Source organism: Tachyglossus aculeatus, chromosome 21 (genome assembly GCF_015852505.1).
Source record: "Tachyglossus aculeatus isolate mTacAcu1 chromosome 21, mTacAcu1.pri, whole genome shotgun sequence".
NCBI classification, from domain to species: domain Eukaryota; kingdom Metazoa; phylum Chordata; class Mammalia; order Monotremata; family Tachyglossidae; genus Tachyglossus; species Tachyglossus aculeatus.
Window position 1 is genome coordinate 20,297,946 of NC_052086.1, and position 23,429 is coordinate 20,321,374.

The 23,429-nt window shown below is 46.1% G+C and overlaps 1 protein-coding gene across 8 annotated transcripts in view; it reads left to right on the plus strand.

The window, feature by feature from the left end:
• OSBP2 (oxysterol binding protein 2) overlaps positions 1–23,429 on the plus strand; it is a 319,886-nt gene that overhangs the window by 234,743 nt on the left and 61,714 nt on the right. The window contains exon 1 of one of the 8 annotated variants that reach the window (XM_038762596.1): positions 18,099–18,458. The exons of the other annotated variants lie outside the window; for them this stretch is intronic. Coding sequence (XP_038618524.1) covers positions 18,384–18,458 — 75 coding nt within the window. The 5' untranslated portion in view covers positions 18,099–18,383. Of the gene's footprint in view, positions 1–18,098; positions 18,459–23,429 lie in introns of those variants that run through there. 8 annotated transcript variants of the gene reach the window in all.

The following is a 23,429-nucleotide window of genomic DNA, read 5'->3' on the forward strand; positions in this document are numbered from 1 at the left end:
CAAAGTCAAACAGCACAAAGTCACACAGTGGTGGAGCTGGGATTAGAACCCGTGTCCTCTGACTACCAAGCCCGTGCTCCTTCTGTTCAGCCACGCTGCTTCTCTAAAGAGAAGAGAAAGGTTCCTGCACTTCAGAGTTGGCCCGTCTCCCACTACAGCAGTTAGGCCTAGTGGAAACAGTTACGGGCCTGAATTCTAATTCTGTCTCCACCACTTGTCTGCTGCTGTGTGTCCTTAGGCAAATCACTTAACTTCTCAAGGCCTTGGTTTCCCCATCAGATAAATGTGAAGATTAAATAACTGTCCACCCTCCTATTTTTAGAGAAGCAGCTTGGCGTGGTAGATAGAGCACAGGGCTGGGAATCAGCAGGTCATGAGATCTAATCCTGGCTCTGCCACTTATCAGCTGTGTGACCATAGGCAAGTCACTTCACTTCTCTGGATCTCAGTTACCTCAACTGTCAATTGGGGATTGAGACTGTGAGCTTCATGAGGGACAGGGACCGCATCCAACTCGATTTGCTTGTATCCAACCCTAGCACTTGTACAGTGCCTGGCACATAGTAAGCACTTAACAAATACCATCATTTTTTATTTTTATTTAGTCTATGAGCCCAGTGAGGGGCAGGAACTATGTCCAACCTGATTTTCTTGTATTCTATCCCAGCACTTAGTACATAGTAAACACTCAACAAACACTGCCATATTATTACTTTTTATTAACTGACAGCCATATTTTTATAGCTTTCAAGCTAGTAGAGGCAGCACTGCCATAAATTGAAAGATCTGGCCAAGTCACTTGGCATTAGTGCTACATGGTTTACCCCGAAAGCTGGACTGTTTACATTAGGACTATTCTTTACATTAGGACAAAATGCGGGTGGGAGGGTGAAACCCCTTGGAATCAATCAATCAATCATATTTATTGAGCACTTTCTCTGTACTAAGCACTTGGGAGAGTACAGTAGAATAATATACAGACACATTCCCTGCCCACAATGGGCTTACTGTTATTAGTCAGGTAAATGAACCCCAGGGCAGGTTCATTCATTCATTCAATCGTATTTATTGAGTGCTTACTGTGTGCAGAGCACTGTACTAAGCGCTTGGGAAATGCAAGTCGGCAACATATAGAGATGGTCCCTACCCAGCAATGGGCTCACAGTCTAGAAGCAGGAGACAGACAACAAAACAAAATATGTAGACAGGTGTCAAAATCGTCAGAACAAATAGAATTGTAGCTATATGCACATCATTAACAAAATAATAGAAGAGTAAATATGTACAAGTAAAATAAATAGTGTAATAAATCTGTACAAATATATACAAGTGCTGTGGGGAGCGGAAGGAGGTGGTGGGGGGGGATGGAGGAGAGGAAAAAGGTTGCTCAGTCTGGGAAGGCCTCTGGAGAAGGTGAGCTCTCAGTAGGGCTTTGAAGGGAGGAAGAGAGCTAGCCTGGCGGATGTGTGGAGGGAGGGTATTCCAGGCCAGGGGAAGGACGTGGGCTGGGGGTTGACGGTGGGACAGGCAAGAATGAGGCAGCACAATGAGGGGGTTAGCGGCAGAGGAGCGGAGGGTGCAGGCTGGGCTGTAGTAGGAGAGAAGGGAGGTGAGGTAGGAGGGGGCGAGGTGATGGATTAGAACCCAGGTCCTTCTGGCTCCCAGGTGCAGGCCCACCCGGATTCACCCCCAACGGCAGCGTGGAAGCCCTGGCCAAGGACTCATGTGATCAGATTTTAGTTTGGCTGCAGACTGGTTGCCCCTCCTCCCCACTTTGTTCCGAGACTCCTGACCAGGCAATCCGATTATCCTGTGGCTGCTTTAATTCTTTAATTCTATTTGTCCGATGATTTTGACACCTGTCTACATGTTTTGTTTTGTTGTCTGTCTCCCCCTTCTAGACTATGAGCCCGTTGTTGAGTAGGGACCGTCTCTATATGTTGCCGACTTGTACTTCCCAAGCTCTTAGTACAGTGCTTTGCACACAGCGCTCAATAAATACGATTGAATGAATGAATGAATGAATGGGGAGCTTTGAAGCCAAGAGTGAGGAGTTTTTGCTTGATTCGTAGGTTGACAGGCAGCCACTGGAGATTTTTGAGGAGGGGAGTAGCATGCCCAGAGCGTTTCTGTACAAAGATGATCCAGGCAGCTGAGTGAAGTATAGACTGAAGTGGAGAGAGACAGGAGGATAGGAGATCAGAGAGGAGGTTGATGCAGTAATCCAGAGGATGGGAGAGCAGAGAGGAGGCTGATGCAGTAATCCAGTCAGGATAGGATGAGAGATTGAACCAGCAAGATAGCAGCTTGGATGGAGAGGAAAGGGTGGATCTTGGCGATGTTGTGGAGGTGAGACTGGCAGGTTTGGTGATTGATTGGATGCATGGGGTGAGTGAGAGAGCGGAGTCGAGGATGACACCAAGGTTGCGGGCTTGTGAGACGGGATGGATGGTAGTGCTGTCTACAGTGACGGGGAAGTCAGGGAGAGGACAGGGTTTGGGAGGGAAGATAAGGAGTTCAGTCTTGAACATATTGAGTTTTAGATGGCGGGCAGACATTCAGATGGAGATATCCTGAAGGCAGGAGGAGACACGAGCCAGGAGGGAGGGAGAGAGAGCAGGGGCAGAGATGTAGATTTGGGTGTCATCAGCATAGAGATGATAGTTTAAGCCGTGGGAGCGAATGAGTTCACCAAGGGAGTGAGTGTAGATAGAGAACAGAAGGGGACAAAGAACTGATCCTTGAGGAACCCCTACAGTAAGGGGATGGGAGGAGGAGGCCGCGAAGGAGACTGAGAATGAACCGCCAGAGAGATGAGGAGAACCAGGAGAGGACGGAGTCTATGAAGCCAAGGTTGGATAGCCTGTTGAGGAAAAGGGGGTGATCCACAGTGTCGAAGGCAGCTGAGAGTTCGAGGAGGATTAGGATAGAGTAGGAGCCATTGGATTTGGCAAGAAGGAGGTCATTGGTGACCTTTGAGAGGGCAGTTTCAGTGGAGTGTAGGGGACGGAAGCCAGATTGGAGGGGGTCAAGGAGAGAGTTGGCATTGAGGAATTCGAGGCAGCGAGTGTAGACGACTAGTTCTAGGAGTTTGGAAAGGAAGGGTAGGAGGGAGATAGGGCCATAACTAGAAGGGGAGGTGGGGTCAAGGTTCAGTGTTGCCTAGTAGAAAGAACACAGAACTGGGTGTCTGAAGACTCATCTTTAAGTCTCAGTTTCACCCCTTGCCTGCTGAGGTACCTTGGGGAAGTCATTTAACTTCTCTGTGCCTCAGTTTCCTCATTTGTAAAATTGGGATAAACTATTTGTTCTCCCTTCCTCTTAGATTTTAAGCCCCATGTAGGGCAGGGACAGTGTCTGATTTGACTTTATTTTATCTACCCCAGTGCTTAGCATAGTGTTTGGCCCAATGTATGCCCTTTATAAGCATCATTATTATTATGATCATTGTTTTAGGATTGGCATATGTCTTCACAAGATGTTCATCCTGTTGGCACATTGCAGCCTCCACTAATAGCTTTGAGTCTAACAATAGCTTTGCCTTGTGCAGGTTTGGAGCCAAAATGGAAATTTTCCATACGAAAAATGCCTGCAAAAGGCTCGGCCTGTTTTAAGAGAAAAGATCTAGGAAATTAGCCTTGCAAATTGGTCCTCAAAATACCTCAGCTTCAAAATGTCCCCTAACCCATCTCCCATTTACCGGCATCCAAGTGGTCATATCCCTGATGACGGCAAGTTGCATGAAGACATAAAACTGTGTGCTCTCGGGATTTTACTAAAATTCATATCTGCTCCCAAGCCACTCACTCTTTCAGGTCTGGACTAATTTTCTTCAGGCCCTAGGCCTTGGGGCTGGAGGTAGTTTGCATGGCTAATACATGCAAAATGTTTTCCATCTGTTAATATCTCATCACAAGAGATGAAGCATCCCTGATTCTTGAGACACGTCCTTTGTGCCCGTTGCAGCAGTTAGATGATGGAGCTACTGACTAGATCACACTTCCTTTCTCTTCCATTCTGAAGCAGCATGGCTCAGTGGAAAGAACACGGGCTTTGGAGTCAGGGGTCAGGGGTTCGAATCCTGGCTCTGCCAGTTGTCAGCTGTGTGACTTTGGGCAAGTCACTTAACTTCTCTGGGCCTCAGTTCCCTCATCTGTAAAATGGGGATTAAGACTGTGAGCCCCCCGTGGGACAACCTGATCTCCTTGTAACCTCCCCAGCCCTTAGAACAGTGCTTTGCACATAGTAAGTGCTTAATAAATGCCATCATTATTATTATTATGATTATTCTGCATTGCCCTTGCACTTGGATGTGTACCCTTTATTTGCCCCTCCCTCAGCCCCACAACACTTATGTACATATCCGTAATATATTTTTATTTATTTCAGTGGCATTTATTAAGCACTTCTTATGTGTCAAGCATTGTTCTCTAAGCCCTGGGGTAGGTACAAAGGGAATCAGATTAGACATGGTCCCTGTTCCACGTGGAGCTCACAGTCTGTATATGGAATTCCCATTTTACAGTTGAGGAAACTGAGGCCCAGAAAAGTGAAGTAACCTGTCAGTGGTCACACAGGAGGCAACTGGCAGAGATGGGATTAGAACTCAGGTCCTCTGAATCCTAGGCCCAGGCTTTTTCCACTAGGCCATGCTGCCTCTCATTTATTTGTTTTACTTCATTTATTTATTCATTTATATGTATTCATATTAATGTCTCTCTCCCCCTGTAGACTGTAAGCTCATTGTGTAGGGAATATGCCTTCTAACTCTGTTGTATTGTACTCTCCCAAGTGCTTAGTACAGTACTCTGCACACGGTAAGTGCTCAATAAGAAGAGGTCAATGAGAAGCAGTGTGGCCTAGTGGCAAGAGCACGGGCTTAGGAATCAGAGGATTTGCGTTCTAATCCCGGCTCTGCCGCTTGTCTGCCGTATGACCTTGGGCAAACCACTTAACTTCTCTGTGCCTCAGTTATCTCATCTGTAAAATGGGGATGAAGACTGTGAGCCCCACATGGGACAACCAGATGACCTTGTGTCTACCCCAGCACTTAGAACAGTGTGTGGCACATAGTAAGTTCTGAACAAATACCGTAATTATCGTTACTATTATTATAAATATGATTGTTACTTGAGCCACAGTCGTCCAGGACTAATAAAATCAGGTGGGTGACGATATTAGCTTCTCCTTTTGCCTGTTTTATTTAGTTTAGGAAATTGTGATGGAAGAGCCGAGTCAGGTGGATATATTCAACATCAAATGTTGAGGCACTTAACGTGGCTACTCTGAGAAAGGCAGAGCAGAGTGAAAGTTTGACGTTCACCCTTATCTGATGGGGTTGGCCGTCCTAGAGTGAAAAGAAAACAGACCTGTTCTTTCGGCAGAATCTAGCAACGTATGTTCGAAGGTAAAACCCCTCATCACCAGAACAGAGTAATAATATTCCATGCTTTTTTCATGTTTTGATTTTTCCGAAGAACTTTGTCATCCGCTAGCTCATCTGTCTTCCCAGCACCACTGGGAGAGAGATTATTTTTCTCATTTCCATGTTCATTTCTTCCCCCCCCCCCAGCTCTACCCTTATTAAAGTAGTGTGTCTCCTTTCGGCTCCCTCACATCAGAAAGAATGTGCAGAAACTGGAGAGGGCTTTCCTAGCTTGAAAAGTAAAGGCCGGAGGCAGGGGGATGGGAAGGGGATTCTGAACGTTCAGCTCTCATCTACTGTCTCCACTGAGGGCCAAATGAGAAGAAATAATTTAAAATAAAACCAGGAGGGATTTGGATGGGAAATAAGGAAGAGCTTCTCAGTGGTCCCATTGCGCTCCCTCCCCTCTGGGGTCCACAGGTGGCCCGGACCATCCCTCCACCCTTTCCCATCCCCTCTCCCCGACAATCCTATTGCCAACACCGTGAGAGGGAAGCCCCATCAGGGTGGAGGGAAGGCACAAGCCTCCAGGAAAAGTGACCTAATGATCAACAGCAACAGAACAACAGAGAAACAGGCAGGGTGTAGTGGAAATAACACAGGCCTGGATGTCAGAGAATCTGGGTTCTAATCCCAGCTTCACCATTTTTCTGCTGTGTGACCAAGTCACTTTACTTCTCTGGGCCTCAATTTCCTCAAAAATAAGGATTAAATCTTACCCCTGCCTACTTAGACTGTGAGTCCCATGTGGGACAGGGATGGTATCCAAACTGATAATCTTGTATCTATCTCAGTATATAGAACATCATCATCATCAATCGTATTTATTGAGCGCTTACTATGTGCAGAGCACTGTACTAAGCACTTGGGAAGTACAAATTGGCAACATATAGAGACAGTCCCTACCCAACAGTGGGCTCACAGTCTAAAAGGGGGAGACAGAGAACAAAACCAAACATACTAACAAAATAAAATAAATAGAATAGATATGTACAAATAAAATAAATAGAGTAATAAATATGTACAAACATATATACATATATACAGGTCCTGTGGGGAAGGGAAGGAGGTAAGAAGGGGGGGATGGAGAGGGGGAACAGTGCTTGGCACATAGTAAGCGCTTAACAAATCTTATTATTAACAACAATAAGAATAATAATAGCAACTGTGGGCACTCTGGAGAGGTTGTGTCAGGTTATACAGTGATGACCATATCTGTAGTAACAAAGGACTCCACAGAGGAGGAGAAGGGCCATCTCCTCCCGCAATTTTTTTTATGGTATTTGTTAAGCACTCACATGCCAGGCATTGTCCAAATTGCTGAGGTAGATACAAGCAAATCTGGTTGGACACAGTCTGTGTCCCACATGGGGCCCACAGGCTTAATCCCCGTTTTAAAGATGAGGCAACGGGCACAGAGAAGTGACGTGACTTGTCCAAGGTCACGCAGCAGACAAGTGGTGGAGCCAGTATTAGAACCCAGGTCCTTCTGGCTCCCAGGCCTGTGCTTTGCCCACTAGGCCACATTTTTTCCTCAATAATGAACTAGCTTTCATTTTTTGTTACTTTTGAATTGCTGAATTTGGGTGATTATCTTGTTTACTTTTCTCTCTGAGTGTGTCCTCCCCATTTAGAATGTAGGCTGGGACTCCTGTCTAAATGAATTATCATATCCTTTCCCCAGTTTGTAGAAGCAGTGTGGCTCAGTGGAAAGAGCACAGGCTTTGGAGTCAGAGGTCATGGGTTCAAATCCCAGCTTCACCCATTGTCAGCTTGTGACTTTGGGCAAGTCACTTAACTGCTCGGTGCCTCAGTTACCTCATCTGTAAAGTGGGAATTTAAACTGTGAGCCCCCCATGGGACAACCTAATCACCTGGTAACCTCCCCAGCTCTTAGAATAGTGCTTTGCACGTAGTAAGCACTTACCAAATACTTTCATTATTATTATTATTACTGCTCTGCACACACTGTAAGCACTTATTCAGTGTATGGGGTTGTGATTCTTGGAATATCAGGTGGTAAAACACAGTGATGGGCTATCAAAGGAGACCATGGCGTCTCCTTTTCTGGAAGTCACTGAAGAAGAAAGCATGCCTGTCCCAGTGGTTTAGTCATGAATTTTCTGAACCCCCAGGGCATGACCAGGGTGACTGTCTAGCTGCCGTCTAGCTTCATGATATTTGGAGGAAACTGAGGAAGCAAGCAGTTCGATGACCCAGCAGACCAGTGGCAGGGTTAGGGCTAGAACCCAGGTCTCTTGAGTCCCAGCCAGTGCTCTGACCCGTGGACCACATTCTGGGTCGATTATGGGACGATTCAGGGAGGTAGGTTTTAATCCAAATATTCAGAAAAAAGCAACTCTTTGGGTGTAAAGGGGAGAAAGTTTAGTCTGTGACAGATATTCTCAAGGGAGTTTTGGACTCAGGGGTTGTCGGGATGTAAAAGTCCTCACCGTGACTCATTTAACCATTAACTTCCTGGAGGGAGGTGGTCATTGGAAGCTCTTTTTAAATGAGGAGAGAGGGGAGATTAGGAGAGAGGAGAGGTTGAGCTAATGGAAAGTGGATTGAATGGGGAATTTGTTCTGAAAGGCAGCAACTGTTAAGTCATCATAAAACTACTGGTATCTTTGGGTATTGTCATCAGAAGAGGCCCAGGAATAAATATTGAATCTATCAGATGGAATATATTTGAAAAGAAACAAGAAGTCTTATTTTCTTCCCTCTACACTGCTATTCAATTCTGCCAGTAACCACTGAGTCAGTAATTACAGCAAGGAAGGACTAGCCCAGTGCTTTGTGTTGGTAAATAAAAACACCAGGAGGTCATGGTACGTGTAAGTACACACACACACACACACACACACACACACACACACACACACACACACACACACACACACACACACACACACACACACACACACACTCTTACTTGCAGCTCCATCCCCTTGTCTGAACACTTAATGCTTGTCTGTGTTTAATGACTCATTCTCTTCTGTGGCTGCACTTTTCCATGCTCCAATGAATAGCTATTTATTGCCTAGTGTGTTCTGCTGAAGGATTGTGCAAAACGATATGAAAGACAGGAGTGTGTTCACAAAAGCTAAAGCAGGAAGTGAATCGAGTTACCAAAATCATTAAGGGAAATGGAAAAAAATGTTCTCCCTAGCTGGAACATGAGAAAAATAAAATAAAAATTCCACTTTTCTTCGTTTGTGGCGGGAAGACTGCTATGAGGCACACATAAAAGGAGAATCAACTTAATCCTGATTGCCCCCAGGAGCTTTCAAAAATTGTGAGGTGGAGTTAGGCAACCCACAGATTAAAAGATAGGACACCAAGCTGGAGAAGAGGAAACCTGGTGAAAGACCATTAAAGAAGTTGGGAGGATGGAAGCAGTATGGCATGGTGGATAGAGCACAGGCCTTGGAGTCAGAGGGTCATGGGTTCTAATCCTGACTCTGCCATATGTCTGCTGTGTGACAATGGGCAAGTCACTTCACCTCTCTGGGCCCCAGTTACCTCATCTGTAAAATGATTAAGATTGGGAACCCCATGTGGGACAGGGACTGTGTCCAATCTTATTACCTTGTATCTACCCCAGAGCTTAGAACAGTGCTTGGCACATAATCAGTGCTTAACAAATACCATAACTATAATTATTATTTGTATCTCTTTAGATGATTGACATATAGGGTACCAAAAGAATTAGTCAAAACCATGGTAGAACAGAAGAGTTACTGTTGCAGGTGAATTCCAGGCTGGAGAGGTGATTGAAGGCTGAAAGTGATCTACATAATAAGCTTTCTAGAAAATGGTGACCGAATAAATTGTAGGCCGATAAACTGAACTTTCGAATCCAGAACAAAATTGGGGAACAAAGTGGCCAAATTCAATTTACAGGCATCTCGAAGAAAGAGTGAAGTCTATTGTCCCATGCCGAGTGTTTGACTTTGCGTTTTGGCTAGAATGTGCTGTTGGGGAATTATAGAAAGCGTTCTAGCAGTGTTCATGTTTCTATCAAACAATCAGTCAGTAGTATTTACTGAGCATTCACTGCCAGAAGAGCACTGTACTAAGTGCTTGGGAAAATACAATAGAATTGGCAGATGTAATCCCTGCCAACAAGGGGCTTACAATCTATATGGGGAAATAGACATTAAAATAAAGTACAGGTAAGGGAAATGGGAGAGCATAAGGATATGTACATAAGTGATGGGCTGGGGTGTTTAAGGGGTAATATAGTAGTAATTATGGAATTTATTAAGGGCTTACTATTTGCTAGGCACTGTTCTAAGCGCTGGGGTGGATATAAGCAAATCGGATTGGACACAGTCCCTTGTCCCACGTGGCGCTCACAGTCTCAATCCCCTTTTTACAGATGAGGGAACTGAGACACAGATAAATGAAGTGACTTGCCCAAGTTCAAACAACAGAAGAGTGGCAGATATGGTATTAGAACCCCCGACCTTCTAACTCATAGGCCCCTGCTCTATCCACTACACCCTACTGCTTCTCTGGATTCATAGCCAAATGAATAGTCGAGGCAGAGGGGAGGGTAAGTAGGGGAAGTGAAGGTTTAGTCAGGGAGGCTGAGGAGATAGAAAGATACAAAATCAGGGGGTGTCGGAAGGTACGGTTGTGTGAATGTGTGTAGCATCGATCAAAGTGTATCCTCTATCCTGTGGGATTTCCGTGAAGTAAAGTTCTTAAAGAACATACCCCCCGATATTATGAGAGAACTGGCTAACAAGCAGCCTGTCCTAGTGGAATGAGCACAGGCCCGGGAGTCAGAGGATGTGTATTCTAATCCAGAACCTGCCATTTGCCTGCTATATGACTTTAGTCAAGTCATTTAACTTCTCTGTGGCTCAGTTTGCTCAACTGTAAAATGGGGATTCAAATACCTGTTCTCCCTCCTGCTTAGATTCTGAGACCCAAGTGGGATAGGGACTGTGTCTGACCTCATTGATTTGCACCTACCCCAGTGCTTAGAACAGTGCTTGACACTTAGTAAGTGCTTAGTAAATGCTATAAATAAATAACTGGTATTCTGCATGACATCCTATTATAGGGATGATGATAATTGGGGTATTTGTTAAGTGCTTACTATGTGCCACTGTACTATACAATCAGATCAGACACAGCTCCTTTCCTACCTGGGGCTCACAATCTAAGGGGCTGGCGGGGAGGGGTGTCCATTATGGAAATGGTTATTTGCCTCAAAAAGAGAGGGCTGAAGATCCTTATGGTAAAAATGATGGGGAACAGCTGGTACACGGAGCAGGAGATGAAATGGATTTAAATCCCCGACCCTCCTAATCATCCCACCCTGTCCTGTTCTCATGTGTATAGCTAGTTCTTAATTGCGTACTTGCATTTTATCTTTCAAATCTGTGCTCTTAATCTTTTCTTTACTGTATATGTGGCCACTTGTCTCCCACAGAAGATTGCATACCCTCCAAGGGCAGGAGCCCAGTCCCAAGTGATTAGTGTTAAACACAGGGCTGTGCACATGGTAAGAGCTCCGTACCCATCTAAAACCCCATCGCTTCCTAGAGGCCTTCCCACACTAAATTCTTTATTTCCCCTATTCACCCTCCTCTCTGTATGGACTATGCACTTGGTTGTGTACCCCTTAGGCACTTTGATATTCACCCCAGTTCCACAATACTTAAGTTAATATTCTTATACCCTACTATTTCCCCTATCCCAAATCTACTTTAATCTCTGTCTCTCCCTCTTTAGGTTGTCAACTTCTTGTGGGCAGGGATCACATCTACCAACTCTGTTGTAATGTGCTTTTCCATGCACTTAGTGCAGTGCTCTGCACATCATCATCAATCGTATTTATTGAGCGCTTACTATGTGCAGAGCACTGCACTAAGCGCTTGGGAAGTACAAATTGGCAACATATAGAGACAGTCCCTACCCAACCCTACATCATAAGTGCCCAATAAGTACCATCGATCGATTGGGTATAAGGAGGAATTTCTTAGTACCGATAGTTATGTAATGTTCAGGATGGATGCCCAATGGAGGATGTAGAATCCATTTTTCTCTAGGAGCTAAAAATATAGAATAGATTCTCACCTGTGTGGTTATTCTGGAGAGGGAGTGGTCTTTTGAGATCCCTTTCAGCCCACTGTTCCTGGCATCTCAGACCTGAGCAGCACCTCTGAAGGCCAGATAGATGAGATAAATCAAACAACTGTTCAAGTGGCTTTGTTTGTAGCGGGCCTGAATTCCTGGTGTGGAACCCAAAGGAGCCGGAGTGAAAGACTGACCCATGGAGGTCAGAGCAGAGGCGGTTTTTTCTTGCCTTTTCCTGCCACAGCCGCTGGCTCCTCTGGGATCAGTGCCGGCGTTTGGGGCCAATTTATTTTTACTTCCCATGTCCTGCCTTGATGCTGTTTTGGCAGGGTTTGGGCAGTACCTTCCCACAGTACCTTGATCTCGTCTATCTCAACACCGACCTCTCGCCCACATCCTGCCTCTGGCCTGGAACATCCTTCTTCCTCATATCCGACAGACAATTACTCTTCCCCACTTCAAAGCCTTATTGAAGGCATAACTCCTCCAAGTGGCCTTCCGTGACTAAGCCCTCTTTTCCTTTACTTCAACTCCTTTCCGTGTCTCCCTGACTTGTTCCTTTATTCGTCCCCCCTCCCAGCCCCACAGCACTTGTGCACATATCTATAATTTCTTTATGTTAATGTCTGTTTCCTTCTCTAAACTGTAATCTCAGTGAAGCCAGGGAATATGTCTGTTATATTGTAGTCTCCCATGCGCTTAGTACAGTGCTTTACAGTGAGAATATCCCTGTAGGTAAGTACATCAGCCTCTCCGTATCTTGTGACTGAGAGTGTATCTGTGGAGAATTGGAGGGCAGATCGATCCAGTAGTAGTATTTGTTGAGCGCTTACTCTGTGCAAAGTCCTGAACTCTACAGAGTGAGTCCAGGAGATGTAGTAGACCCAGCCCTGCCTTTGAGGAGCTTGCAGTCTAGCAGGGGTCATTCTACACATTCATTCATTCAATCGTATTTATTGAGCGCTTACTGGGTGCAGAGCACTGTACTAAGAGCTTGGGAAGTACAAGTCGGCAACATTTAGAGATGGTCCCTACCCAACAACGGGCTCACAGTCTAGAAGGGGGAGACAGACAACAAAACAAAACATGTAGACAGGTGTCAAAACCGTCAGAACAAATAGCATTACAGCTATATGCACATCATTAACAAAATAAATAGAGGAGTAAATATGCACAAGTAAAATAAATAGAGTAATAAATCTGTACAACTATATACAAGTGATGTGGGGAGGGGAAGGGGGTAGGGTGGAGGGGAATGGGGAGGAAGAGAGGAAAAGGGGAGCTCAGTCTGGGAAGGCCTCCTGGAGGAGGTGAGCTCTCAGTAGGGCTTTGAAGGGAGGAAGAGAGCTAGTTTGGCAGATGTGTGGAGGGAGGGCATTCCAGGCCAGGGGAAGGACGTGGGCCGGGGGACGACGATGGGACTGGCGAGAATGAGGCATAGTGAGGAGGTTAGTGGTGGCAGAGGAGTGGAGGGTGCGGGCTGGGCTGGAGAAGGAGAGAAGGGAGGGGAGGTAAGAGGGGGCGAGGGAATGGAGAGCCCTGAAGCCGAGAGTGAGGAGTTTTTGCTTGATACAAAATCTGCCTGTGTATGGAGATACATCTTTAAGTATGGGTGGGTCTCTGAGAGGGTGTGAATTTGGGTGATTGGTAGGGAGATGCTGCAGCTCTCTAGGCTGAGGGAAGAGGGCCGAGGGGGAAGGTCATTCATTCATTCAGTTGTATTGAGCACTTACTTTGTGCAGAGCACTGTACTAAGCACTTGGAAAGTACAATTTGGCAACAAATAGAGACAATCCCTACTACCCAACAGCGGGCTCACAGGTCATTGACTAGCCTGTCACCCTCCCGGAGGAGGCAGGACTGCAACCACGACAGCATGTGGAAGCAGCCCAGACTAGTGGAAAGAGCACAGACCTGGGAGTCAGAGGACCTGGGTTCTAATCCTGACTCTGCCAATTGCTTGCTCTGTAACCTTGAGCAAGTCATTTTTTGTTGCGGTATTTGCCAAGCGCTTACCATTGCCAGGTACTGAACTACGCACTGGGGTGGATACAAGCTTGTCAGGTTGGACACAATCCCTGTCCCACATATGGCTTCACAGTCTTAATCCCCATTTTACAGATAAGGAAACTAAGGCACGGAGAAGTGACGTGATTTACCTAAGGTCACACAGCAGACAAGTGATGGAGCCAGAAGTAGAACCCACGTCCTTCTGATTCCCAGGCCCGTGCTCTTTCCGCTAGGCCATGCTGCTTCTCACTTAATTTCTCTGTGCCGCAGACATCTCATCTAAAAAATAAGAATTAAATCCTCCTCCACCCAACTTAGACCATGAGCCCCAATTTAGACCGTGTGACCTCGGGCTAGTCACTTCACTTCCTTGTAGGCACAAGGCCCAGTTACTTCATCTGTGAAATGGGGGTTAACCCTGTGAGCCCCACATAACACGGGGATTGTGTCCAATCTGACAACCTTGTATCTACCCCAGCATTTAGTACAGTGCTCTGCACCCAGTGAACACTCAATAAATAGGATGGATTGATTGATTGACTGATTTATCTCTTACCTGATTCTCCTTTCTGTCCTTCAGCTTTTCCCAACCTCCTTTTTCTTGCCCTTCCCTTCCTCTCCTTGTCCTTCCCTTCTCCTTCAACCAGATGTCCAGTAAGCAAGCACTCCTGAAGGTCCCTGACATATTTAGTTGAGAGCTTTTTTTGCTGTCCTCTAGTGTGTGGAAGAGCAGAGCCTCATAAATAATGTATGTTCCCAAGGGAGGGGGCTGAGAATACATCTGGCAACACTCTTCTTTTGTCCTGTGTGGGAGTGAACCAATTTTGTTGGCTGGGCAGGAGAAGGAAGGTTCTGGGCTGCTTCTAGATGTTGTCTATAAAAATGACTTTTTCTCTGGGGCCTAGGTATGTACCTACATGTTATTCCAGCTCTGCTAGTTGTCTGCTGTGTGACCTTGGGCAAGTCACTTCACTTCCCTGGGCCTTAGTTACTTCATCTGTAAAATGGGGATTAAAACTGTGAGTTCCATGTGGGACAGGGACTGTGTCCACCCTGAGAACCTTGTATCTGTCCCAGTGCTTAGAACAGTGCTGGGAATATAGTAAGTGCTTAATAATAATAATAATGGCATTTAAGTCTTTTAGACTGTGAGCCCACTGTTGGGTAGGGACTGTCTCTATATGTTGCCAATTTGTACTTCCCAAGCGCTTAGTACAGTGCTCTGCACATAGTAAGCGCTCAATAAATACGATTGATGATGATGATTTAAGTGCTTACTATGTGCAAAGCACTGTTCTAAGCACTGGGGAAGTTACAAGGTGATCAGGTTATCCCACGTGGGGCTCACAGTCTTAAATCCCCATTTTACAGATGAGGTAACTGAGGCAAAGAGAAGTGAAGTGGCTTAACATAAATACCATCATTTATTTATTTATTTCATTTTACTTTTTAACCCTTTTAAGGGTTATTCGTCTACCTCCTCTTCCTCAGAATGCAGTGCAGAAGCCAAGTGAGGAGGAATACAAAAATGGCAGAGAGAGTGTTATATCGCAGATAGACCCAAACAAAAATGGCCCCTTTAGTCTAATAACAGTGGGTCTATTCATGACCTATTTGAAAAAGACCCGGGACTCTGCTCTGAGGCTGCAGCATGTTCATTCAGTTGTATTTATTGAGAACTTATTGAGTGCAAGGCACTGTACTAAGCAATCGGGAAAGTGCAGTGTAACAAAAAATAGATACATTCGCTGCCCACAGCGAACTAGAAATCAAGAATTGAAAAGACCACATCATTTTTCAAAGATGGGTGGCAGAAATTGCCAAATGTTGGCATCACGGTGGATTCTGCAGATAGCAGATTTGGGGCGACTAGCAGAGAGTCCAGAAAGATACCACTGATACTTGCCTGTGGGTGAACATCAGACCCACCCCCATCCAACTCATGTAACTCCATCCAGATTCATCAGTGAAATGTCACGTCTCAAGAGAGCTGATTTTCCAAAAACAAATCAGGGAAATCTATCTCTCAGGGAAAATTTTTATCTGGGGTGGTACCTGCTTTTACCTGTGGTACCAATGCTCAGAATAGTGCTTGGCACATAGTAAGCGCGTAACAAATATCATTGTTATTATTATCTCATCTGTAAAATGGGTATTAAACTGTGAGCCCCATATGGGACAGGGACTGTGTCCAACGTGATTACCTTCTATCTACCCCAGCGTTTATAATAATAATAATAATAATGATGATAATGATAGAATTTATTAAGTGCTTACTATGTGCAAAGCACTGTTCTAAGCACTGGGGAGGTTATGAGGTGATGAGGTTGTCCCACAGGTGGTTCAGTCTTAATCCCCATTTTACAGATGAAGGAACTGAGGCCCAGAGAATTTAAGTGACTTGCCCAAAGTCACACAGCTGACAAGTGGTGGAGCCGGGATTCGAACCCATGACCTCTGACTCCAAAGCCCGTGTTCTTTCCACTGAGCCACACTGCTTCTCTAAAATAAATAAACTAGCAGAGGATGGTTTGACACATAGCGCTGAACAAACAACACTATTATTATTACCTCATCTGTAAAATGGGGATTAAAACAGTGAGCCTTATGTGGGACAGGGCTGCGTCCAACCTGATTACTGTGAATCTACCACAGCACTTAGAACAGTGCTAGGCACACAGTAAGCTCTTAACAAATACCAGTATTATTTAGGTTAGTGTAGTTGGCTCATCGCATTGTCAATAGCTGAAACTTTCTGCTGCAACCGAGTGATTTATGGCTGAGCTCTCTGGCAGTCTGAGACAAGGTAGAGGAAGCATCCAGTGAATGAATTAATCTTCTTCACCTGGAAGGGCAGAAGGGCTTTAAGGATTTCTGGGGATTAAGTTGGGTTTGAGCAGTAATGTGATCAATAGAGCTGTTTTGAAGGGAGATAGTTTGCCAGCTGCAGCCTTTTGAAAAGGTGCGGAGGTGCTGAGAAAGAAGCACCATCCTGCATGCTGACAGGAGGTGGAGGTTCATTTAGACTTGGTGACAGATTGAATACAGAAAGAGCCTCAAATCCTCCAAGCTTCCGAGGGCAAATGGAAGAAGTATTGCTGATGAGCGGCTAGGGAAGGAGGGAAGCTCTGCAGGGAGCTGAGTTGTAGATAACCAAGGGACACTCAAGAGGAAATTTCCCAGTCAGAAGGAAAAATCGATCTGTAGAGAAGATAACTGCAGGTGAGGGTTGTCCCTTGTACTGTACTAAGCTCTTAGTACAGTACTCTGCACACAGTAAGCAATCAATAAATACCATTGATCGATTGATTGATTGGGCTGGGCCACCTTCAAAACCCTCCTAAAAATCACATCTCCTCAGGAACCCTTCTCTAAGTTCTTACTTCCCCATCCGCCCTCCCCTCTGCATCGACTGTGGACTTGGCAAATACTTCTTAATCACTCTGATACTCTTCCCAGCCCCACAACACTCACATAAACATCCTTATACTCTACAGTCTCCTTTTTTGATGGTATTTGTTAAGCGCTTACTATGTGCCAGGTTAAGCACTGGGGTAGATACAAGGCAATCAGGTTGGCGCAGACCATGAGCCACACGGGTCTCACAGTCGTAATCCCCACTTTACAGATGAGGAAACTGAGACACAGGGAAGTGAAGTGACTTGTCCAAGGCTGCACAGCAGACAAGTGGCCAAGCCGGGACTCGAACCCAGGTCCTTCTGACTCACAGGCCAGTGATCTATCCAATAGACCATGCTGCTTCTCCTGTATCTGTAATTTATTGTAATGTGCTTTGCATACAGTAAGCACTCAATAAATGCAAATGAATGAATGCATGAATGTCCCCTGCGAAGACTGTAAGCTCCTTTTGGGCAGGGATCACATCTACCAACTCTATTATATTGCACTTTCCCAAGTGCTTCGTACAGTGTTCTTCACACAGTAAGCCCTCAATAAATATTACTGCTGGACTGAATGATTGCTTGATTGATTTCCACAAAACTAGTTACCTCCCCTTGCCAGGGAGGTTCCTCTAGGGCCACATTTCCCCCCCAATTTTTTTCTCAGTGTTCGGACCATCACAAAGCAGAAACGTGTTTCCCCATGTGTCCGGTTTCCAAAGAGGTTTTTGTTTTTGCTTTTTTTTTTTTTAATTTGGACAATAGCAGGGAAAGATTTGTGAAGAAACGTACATACTTGAAAATAAAAAGGGCAAAAGCCCCGGGAAGTGAAGTGACGCCGTACGTGTTTGTGCTTTCTATCTCGACCACATCCTCTCCCGGTTTGGGGCAGATCTAAGGAGATGCTGAAAAGAGAGCTACCGGTGATGCGTTCCCCTTCGCCGGTCACAACCCCCTTGCTTGCTGCAGGCTGCCGGGGTGATTGTGCATCTCCCCGCGAGGCTCGATAACCCACACATCTAATCCTCTGGGGCTTTGTATGAGAGGGATTTGTGCCAGAGGATTGCCAGAGAGGCATATTTGAAGAGCACACCACGGGGAAGGCTGGTCTGGCTGCCGCTGATTGTCGCCTCCTTGCACTGGCCCTGCCTGGCTGGCAACCCGCCGCGGTGAGCGACGGCCTCTCTCGCCCATGTAGGGAGGAGCCAGCTGGCGCTCCGATCCTTACCAAGGTGGCAGGGGTAGAGAGGGCAAGAGGAAGGGGTGGTGCTTTTTCTCAAGGGAATTCACCACCGCCCAGACTGGTGGCTTCAGTTGCGGGCATCGGTCCCCAGGAAGGAGCGTCCGCCCGGCACAAACCAGCAGTGGGTCTGAAGGCCACCGTAAGATTTGACCGGACTTCGGGCTTCTCCATCCTCTGCTGGAATGCGGTGCAGGACGTGTGCGATCGGATGATCGTGGGATGCCCGCCAACAGAAAGGAGGGAGTCCGAAAAGGAAAAATGGGAGACGGGTTTTACTTTCCGGGTAAGAAGCGACTGGTTGTGGCGTTTATTTTTTCTAAGCATTTGGAATGTGCGTGCAGTGTGTCGGTGGTGTCCCAGTTTCTCAGAATAGTGCTGATTCCGTGTGGAGTACCATGCCAGACTGGGTGACTGACCCGGTTTGGGTGGGGAGAAAATGTTTGTGTTTTGCTGATCCCTCCAGCCCGAGGTTTAAAAGGAACTGGCTTGGGCGCCGCTGCTCTGAGGCAGCGGAACTCGTCGGACCTGGTGGGGAACGCCCTGTGATCGTGACCTCTTCCAAAGGCCTCAGTGGCCTCGGAAGCCAGGGTGGACCTGCGAGAAACTAGATGAAGCAGCATGCCATGGTAGATAGAGCCTGGGAGTCAGAAGGTCATGGGTTCTAGTCCCGGCTCCGCCACCTGTCTGCTGTGTGACCTTGGGCAAGTCACTTCACTTCTCTGTGCCTCAGTAACCTCATCTGTAAAATGGGGATTGAGACAAATGCCATAACTGTGCCACAACTATTATTATTATAAGATGAAGTTGGTAATCTCCCCAAGGCTGAAGGAATCCAGGGCTAACCTGGTACTTGGACCATAAGCATGACTGTGAGCCCACTGTTGGGTAGGGACTGTCTCTATATGTTGCCAACTTGTACTTCCCAAGCGCTTAGTACGGTGCTCTGCACACAGTAAGCGCTCAATAAATGCGATTGATTGATTTAGTGGAAAGAGCACGGGCTTGGGAGTCAGAGGACATGGGTTCTAATCCCTACTCTGCCATTTGTCTGCTGTGTGACCTTGGGCAAGCCACTTCTCTGTGCCTCAGTTCCCTCATCTGTAAAATGGGGTTTAAGACTGTGAGCCCCACATGGGACAAACTGATTACCTTGTATAATAATAATAATAATAATAATGGTATTTATTAAGTGCTTACAATGCGCAAAGCACTGTTCTAAGCACTGGGGAGGTTACAAGGTGATCAGGTTGTCCCATGGGGGGCTCACAGTCCTAATCCCATTGTTTAACAGATGAGGTAACTGAGGCACAGAGAAGTTAAGTGACTTGCCCAAAGTCACACAGCTGACAGTTGGTGGAGCCGGGATTTGAACCCATGACCTCTGACTCCAAAGCCCATGCTCTTTCCACCGAGCCACGCTGCTTGTATCTATCCAAGTGTTTAGAACAGTGCTTGGTATATAGTAAGCGCTTAACAAATGCTATTATTATTATTACTAATAATAATAATAATAGCAATAATGACGATGGTATTTGTTAAGCACTTACTATGTGCCAGGCACTGTACAAAGCACCGGGGTGAATATAAGCAAATCAAGTTGGGCTCAGTCCCTGTCCCACATAGAGCTCACGTCTCAATCCCCATTTTACAGATGAGATAACTGAAGCCCAGGGACGTTAAAAGACTTGCCCAAGATCACACAGCAGACAAGTGGTGGAGCCAGGACTAGAACCCAGGACCTTCTGACTCTCAGGCCTGTTCCCCTCCCCAGGGAGACGGAGGAGAAGACTGGAATACTGGAATTCCAGCAGCTCCGTGTACCCTCCGAAGAGCTCAGATGCTCTGTGCCAGAGAGGATTAATATTAAGAGCAGCAGATGCCGTTGGAATCCCGCTTGGCTCCCCTCTTCCATCACCCTCCCTGTTGGGGGTTGAAGGATTCTCGGCTTTCAGGTCACCTAACCTCAGGACACTCCCCTGGAAGGATGCCTTGATGGGGTTCCCTCCCTGTTTGCTGTGTGCATTCCCCTTTCTGGGAGCATTTGGTCTGACTTGCCACACAGCGCTCCAGCTGGGCCATCCACCCCGGCTTTGCATCCGAACTATTTCTGGCTTTTACTTATCCCTTGCTCTGCATTAAGCCACAGTAATTAGGCTCTCGGCTCCCGCGAACTCGGTCTGAGGTCACAGGCAGAATGAGCAAGGTGCGGGGTAGCCTCAGCCTCTCTCTGGTAGACCTTCTTTGGTCCCTTAATTTCCAGGGACGCAGAAGTAAATTGGAAAGCGAACTCTCCCGACCCCCAGAGACATTCATTGGACAGCAACATTCGCACATTCCCCTCTACAATTAAAGTAGGGAAAAGCCGGCAGTGACAGGGTGGAGAACGGTGTGGTTGAATAGAGTCAGGGCAACCTTGAGCCCTCTCACCTGTGAACGCATTCCTGCCTCAGCTGCCCTACCTGTAAAGTAGGGACCATTCTTGTTTGAAAGCTCACTGAGGCACTCAGAGGAGAGGCCCAGTGAAATGCAAAAGCCTTATTAATAGTTTCTATAAAAGGCTCCAGTCTCCATATCAGCTCCACTCGCCGGCTTCCGACCCCAGGATGAGTTGCAGTTCTGTGCAAATGCAGCCGTGGCAGGGATGAATGCAAGTTCCAAGCTCAGCATTACAGTGGCTCTGCAGGATCAGAGAGGGAAAGCGTTGGCAGATGCAAAACCATGGCTTCAGCACAAGGAGCTTCTCAACAGAAAACCAGAGATCATCCTGCAAGATGGTTGAGAGTGATGCTGAGCCCTGGGAATGGTACCTGGGTTGTCAACCAATCAATGGTATTTATTATTATTATTATTTAATGGTATTTGTTAAGCACTTTGTGCCAGGCACTGCACTAAACACTGGGGTGGATACAAGCAAATCAGGTTGGACACGGTCCCCATCCCATGTGGGGCTCACAGTTTTCACCCCAATTTTATAGATGAGGTAACTGGGCCAGAGAGAAGTGAAGTGAGTTGCCCAAGGCCACGCAGCAGACAAGTGGCAGAGCCAAGATTAGAACCCATGGACCTTCTGACTCTCAGACGCTTGCTCTATCCACTTTGCCATGCTACGTGCTTACTGTGTGCAAAGCCCTGTACTAAGTGCTTGGGAGTGAGTACGGTACAGTAGAGTAAGTAGACATGGTCCCTATCCACAAGGAGCTTCCAGTTTAGTGCTTGCAGGATAGTATGAGAGAAGCAGCATGGCTCAATGGAAAGAGCACGGGCTTTGGAGTCAGAGGTCATGGGTTCAAATCCCGGCTCTGCCAACTGTCAGCTGTGTGACTTTGGGCAAGTCACTGAACATCTCTGTGCCTTAGTTACCTCATCTGTAAAAAGGGGATTAAAACTGTGAGCCCCCTGTGGGACAACCTGATCACCTTGTAACCTCTCCAGCGCTTAGAACAGTGCTTTGCACATAGTAAGCACTTAACAAATACCATTATTATTATTATTATTATGTGTAGGGAGAGATTTGGGCCTCAGGTGTCCTAGCCCCATGCCCAGCTCCACACTGAGCTCTATGTGGGACAGCCAGTAACTCACATTAGCCTTGGAGTCTACTCTTATTCACTCTAGACCAGAAGCTTCTCTACCAACTCCACTGTATTGTACTCTCCCAAGCGCTCAGTACAGTGCTCTGCACACAGCAAGGGCTCAATAAATGCCACTGATGGATTGATTGATCCCATCCCGTTTGATAGGAATCCTTGCCCCTTTCTTTTCCTTCTCTCCCCATTCGAACACCCCTTGGCATTTTCAGTTTTCACCATTCATTCATTCATTCAGTTGTATATATTGAGCACTTGCTGTTTGCAGAGCACTGTACTAAACACTTGGGAAGTACAGTTCAGCAACAGATAGAGACAATCCCTGCCCACAACGGACTCGCCAGGTGGTGACCATGTGATGGTCCCCTCTAGACTGTAAGCTCATTGTGGCCAGGTAGTGTGTTGGTTATATTGTTTTATCGTACTCTCCCAAGCACATAATACATTGCTCTACACTAAGTGCTCAAATATGATTGACTGAGAAGGTAAAGCTACAACTATTGACTAAAGCAGCCATGGAATCTGTGGTTTCCATTCATCTCCACTTTATTCTTGTCATTATTGTATTAATTAAGTGCTTAATATGTGCCAGGGATTTTTCTTAGGGCTGGGGTAGCTACAAGTTCATCAGGGCGGGCAGAGCCCCTATCCAATTAAGGGGCTCACTCTGTTTCTCCTTCTCTTCCTCTCTGGATAGTAGAGGATTGACTGTATACTGAAAATAATAATATTTTGGGTATTAGCTATTAATCCTGATGGGTCTTTGGATGGATTAATTAATGATCAGAAAGAGCTGTGTGGGAGTCAAGTACCATAATTAAGAAAAGCACAGTTTCTGTGTATACTGGAAGACTTGATTTCTCCTCTGAGCTTTAAACTCTCTATAGAAGGCGCAATATCTTCTAAGTGATATTCGATGAGTTGCCTTCTACAGAATTCTCGTGGGTTGGTAGGTTGCATTTTCCCTAAATATTTCAACCCCAGGATACAGAAAGAGGTAAAGTGATTTGCCAAAGATCACACGGGATGAAAACCTCAGCCCCACCGTTTCACGTCTGTGCAAGGTCACTGTGGACAGGGAACGTGTCTACCAACTCTGCTGTATTGTAGTCTCCCAAGTACTTCACACAGTCCTCTGCACACAGTAAGTGCTCAATAAATACCATTGATTGATTGGCTGCCATTCCTCAATGGGAGAATGGTTTATCTAATAGTAATAATCATGGCGTAGTGGGTAAAGCATGGTTCTGAGAGTTAGAAGGTCGTAGGTTCTAATCGCTGCTCCACTGCCTGTCAGCTGTGTGACCTTGGGCAAGTCACCACATCAGCGTTTAGTACAGTGCCTCGTGTGTAGTACAATGCTTGGCACATAGTAAGCACTTAAAAAATCTCTATGAATACACTACCAGAACGATTGCAGATGGAGTGTGGGGCATTCTGGCAGAGATGTGTCCATGGTGTTGCCATGGGTTGGAAATGACTCGACAGCATAAGACAAGAACACATGCCATAATTATTATTATTATTATTATTCTCTGGGCCTCAGTTACCTTATCTGTAAAATCATCATCATCAATCGAATTTATTGAGCGCTTACTGTGTGCAGAGCACTGTACTAAGCACTTGGGAAGTACAGTGGATATTGAGATTGTGAGCTCCACATGGGA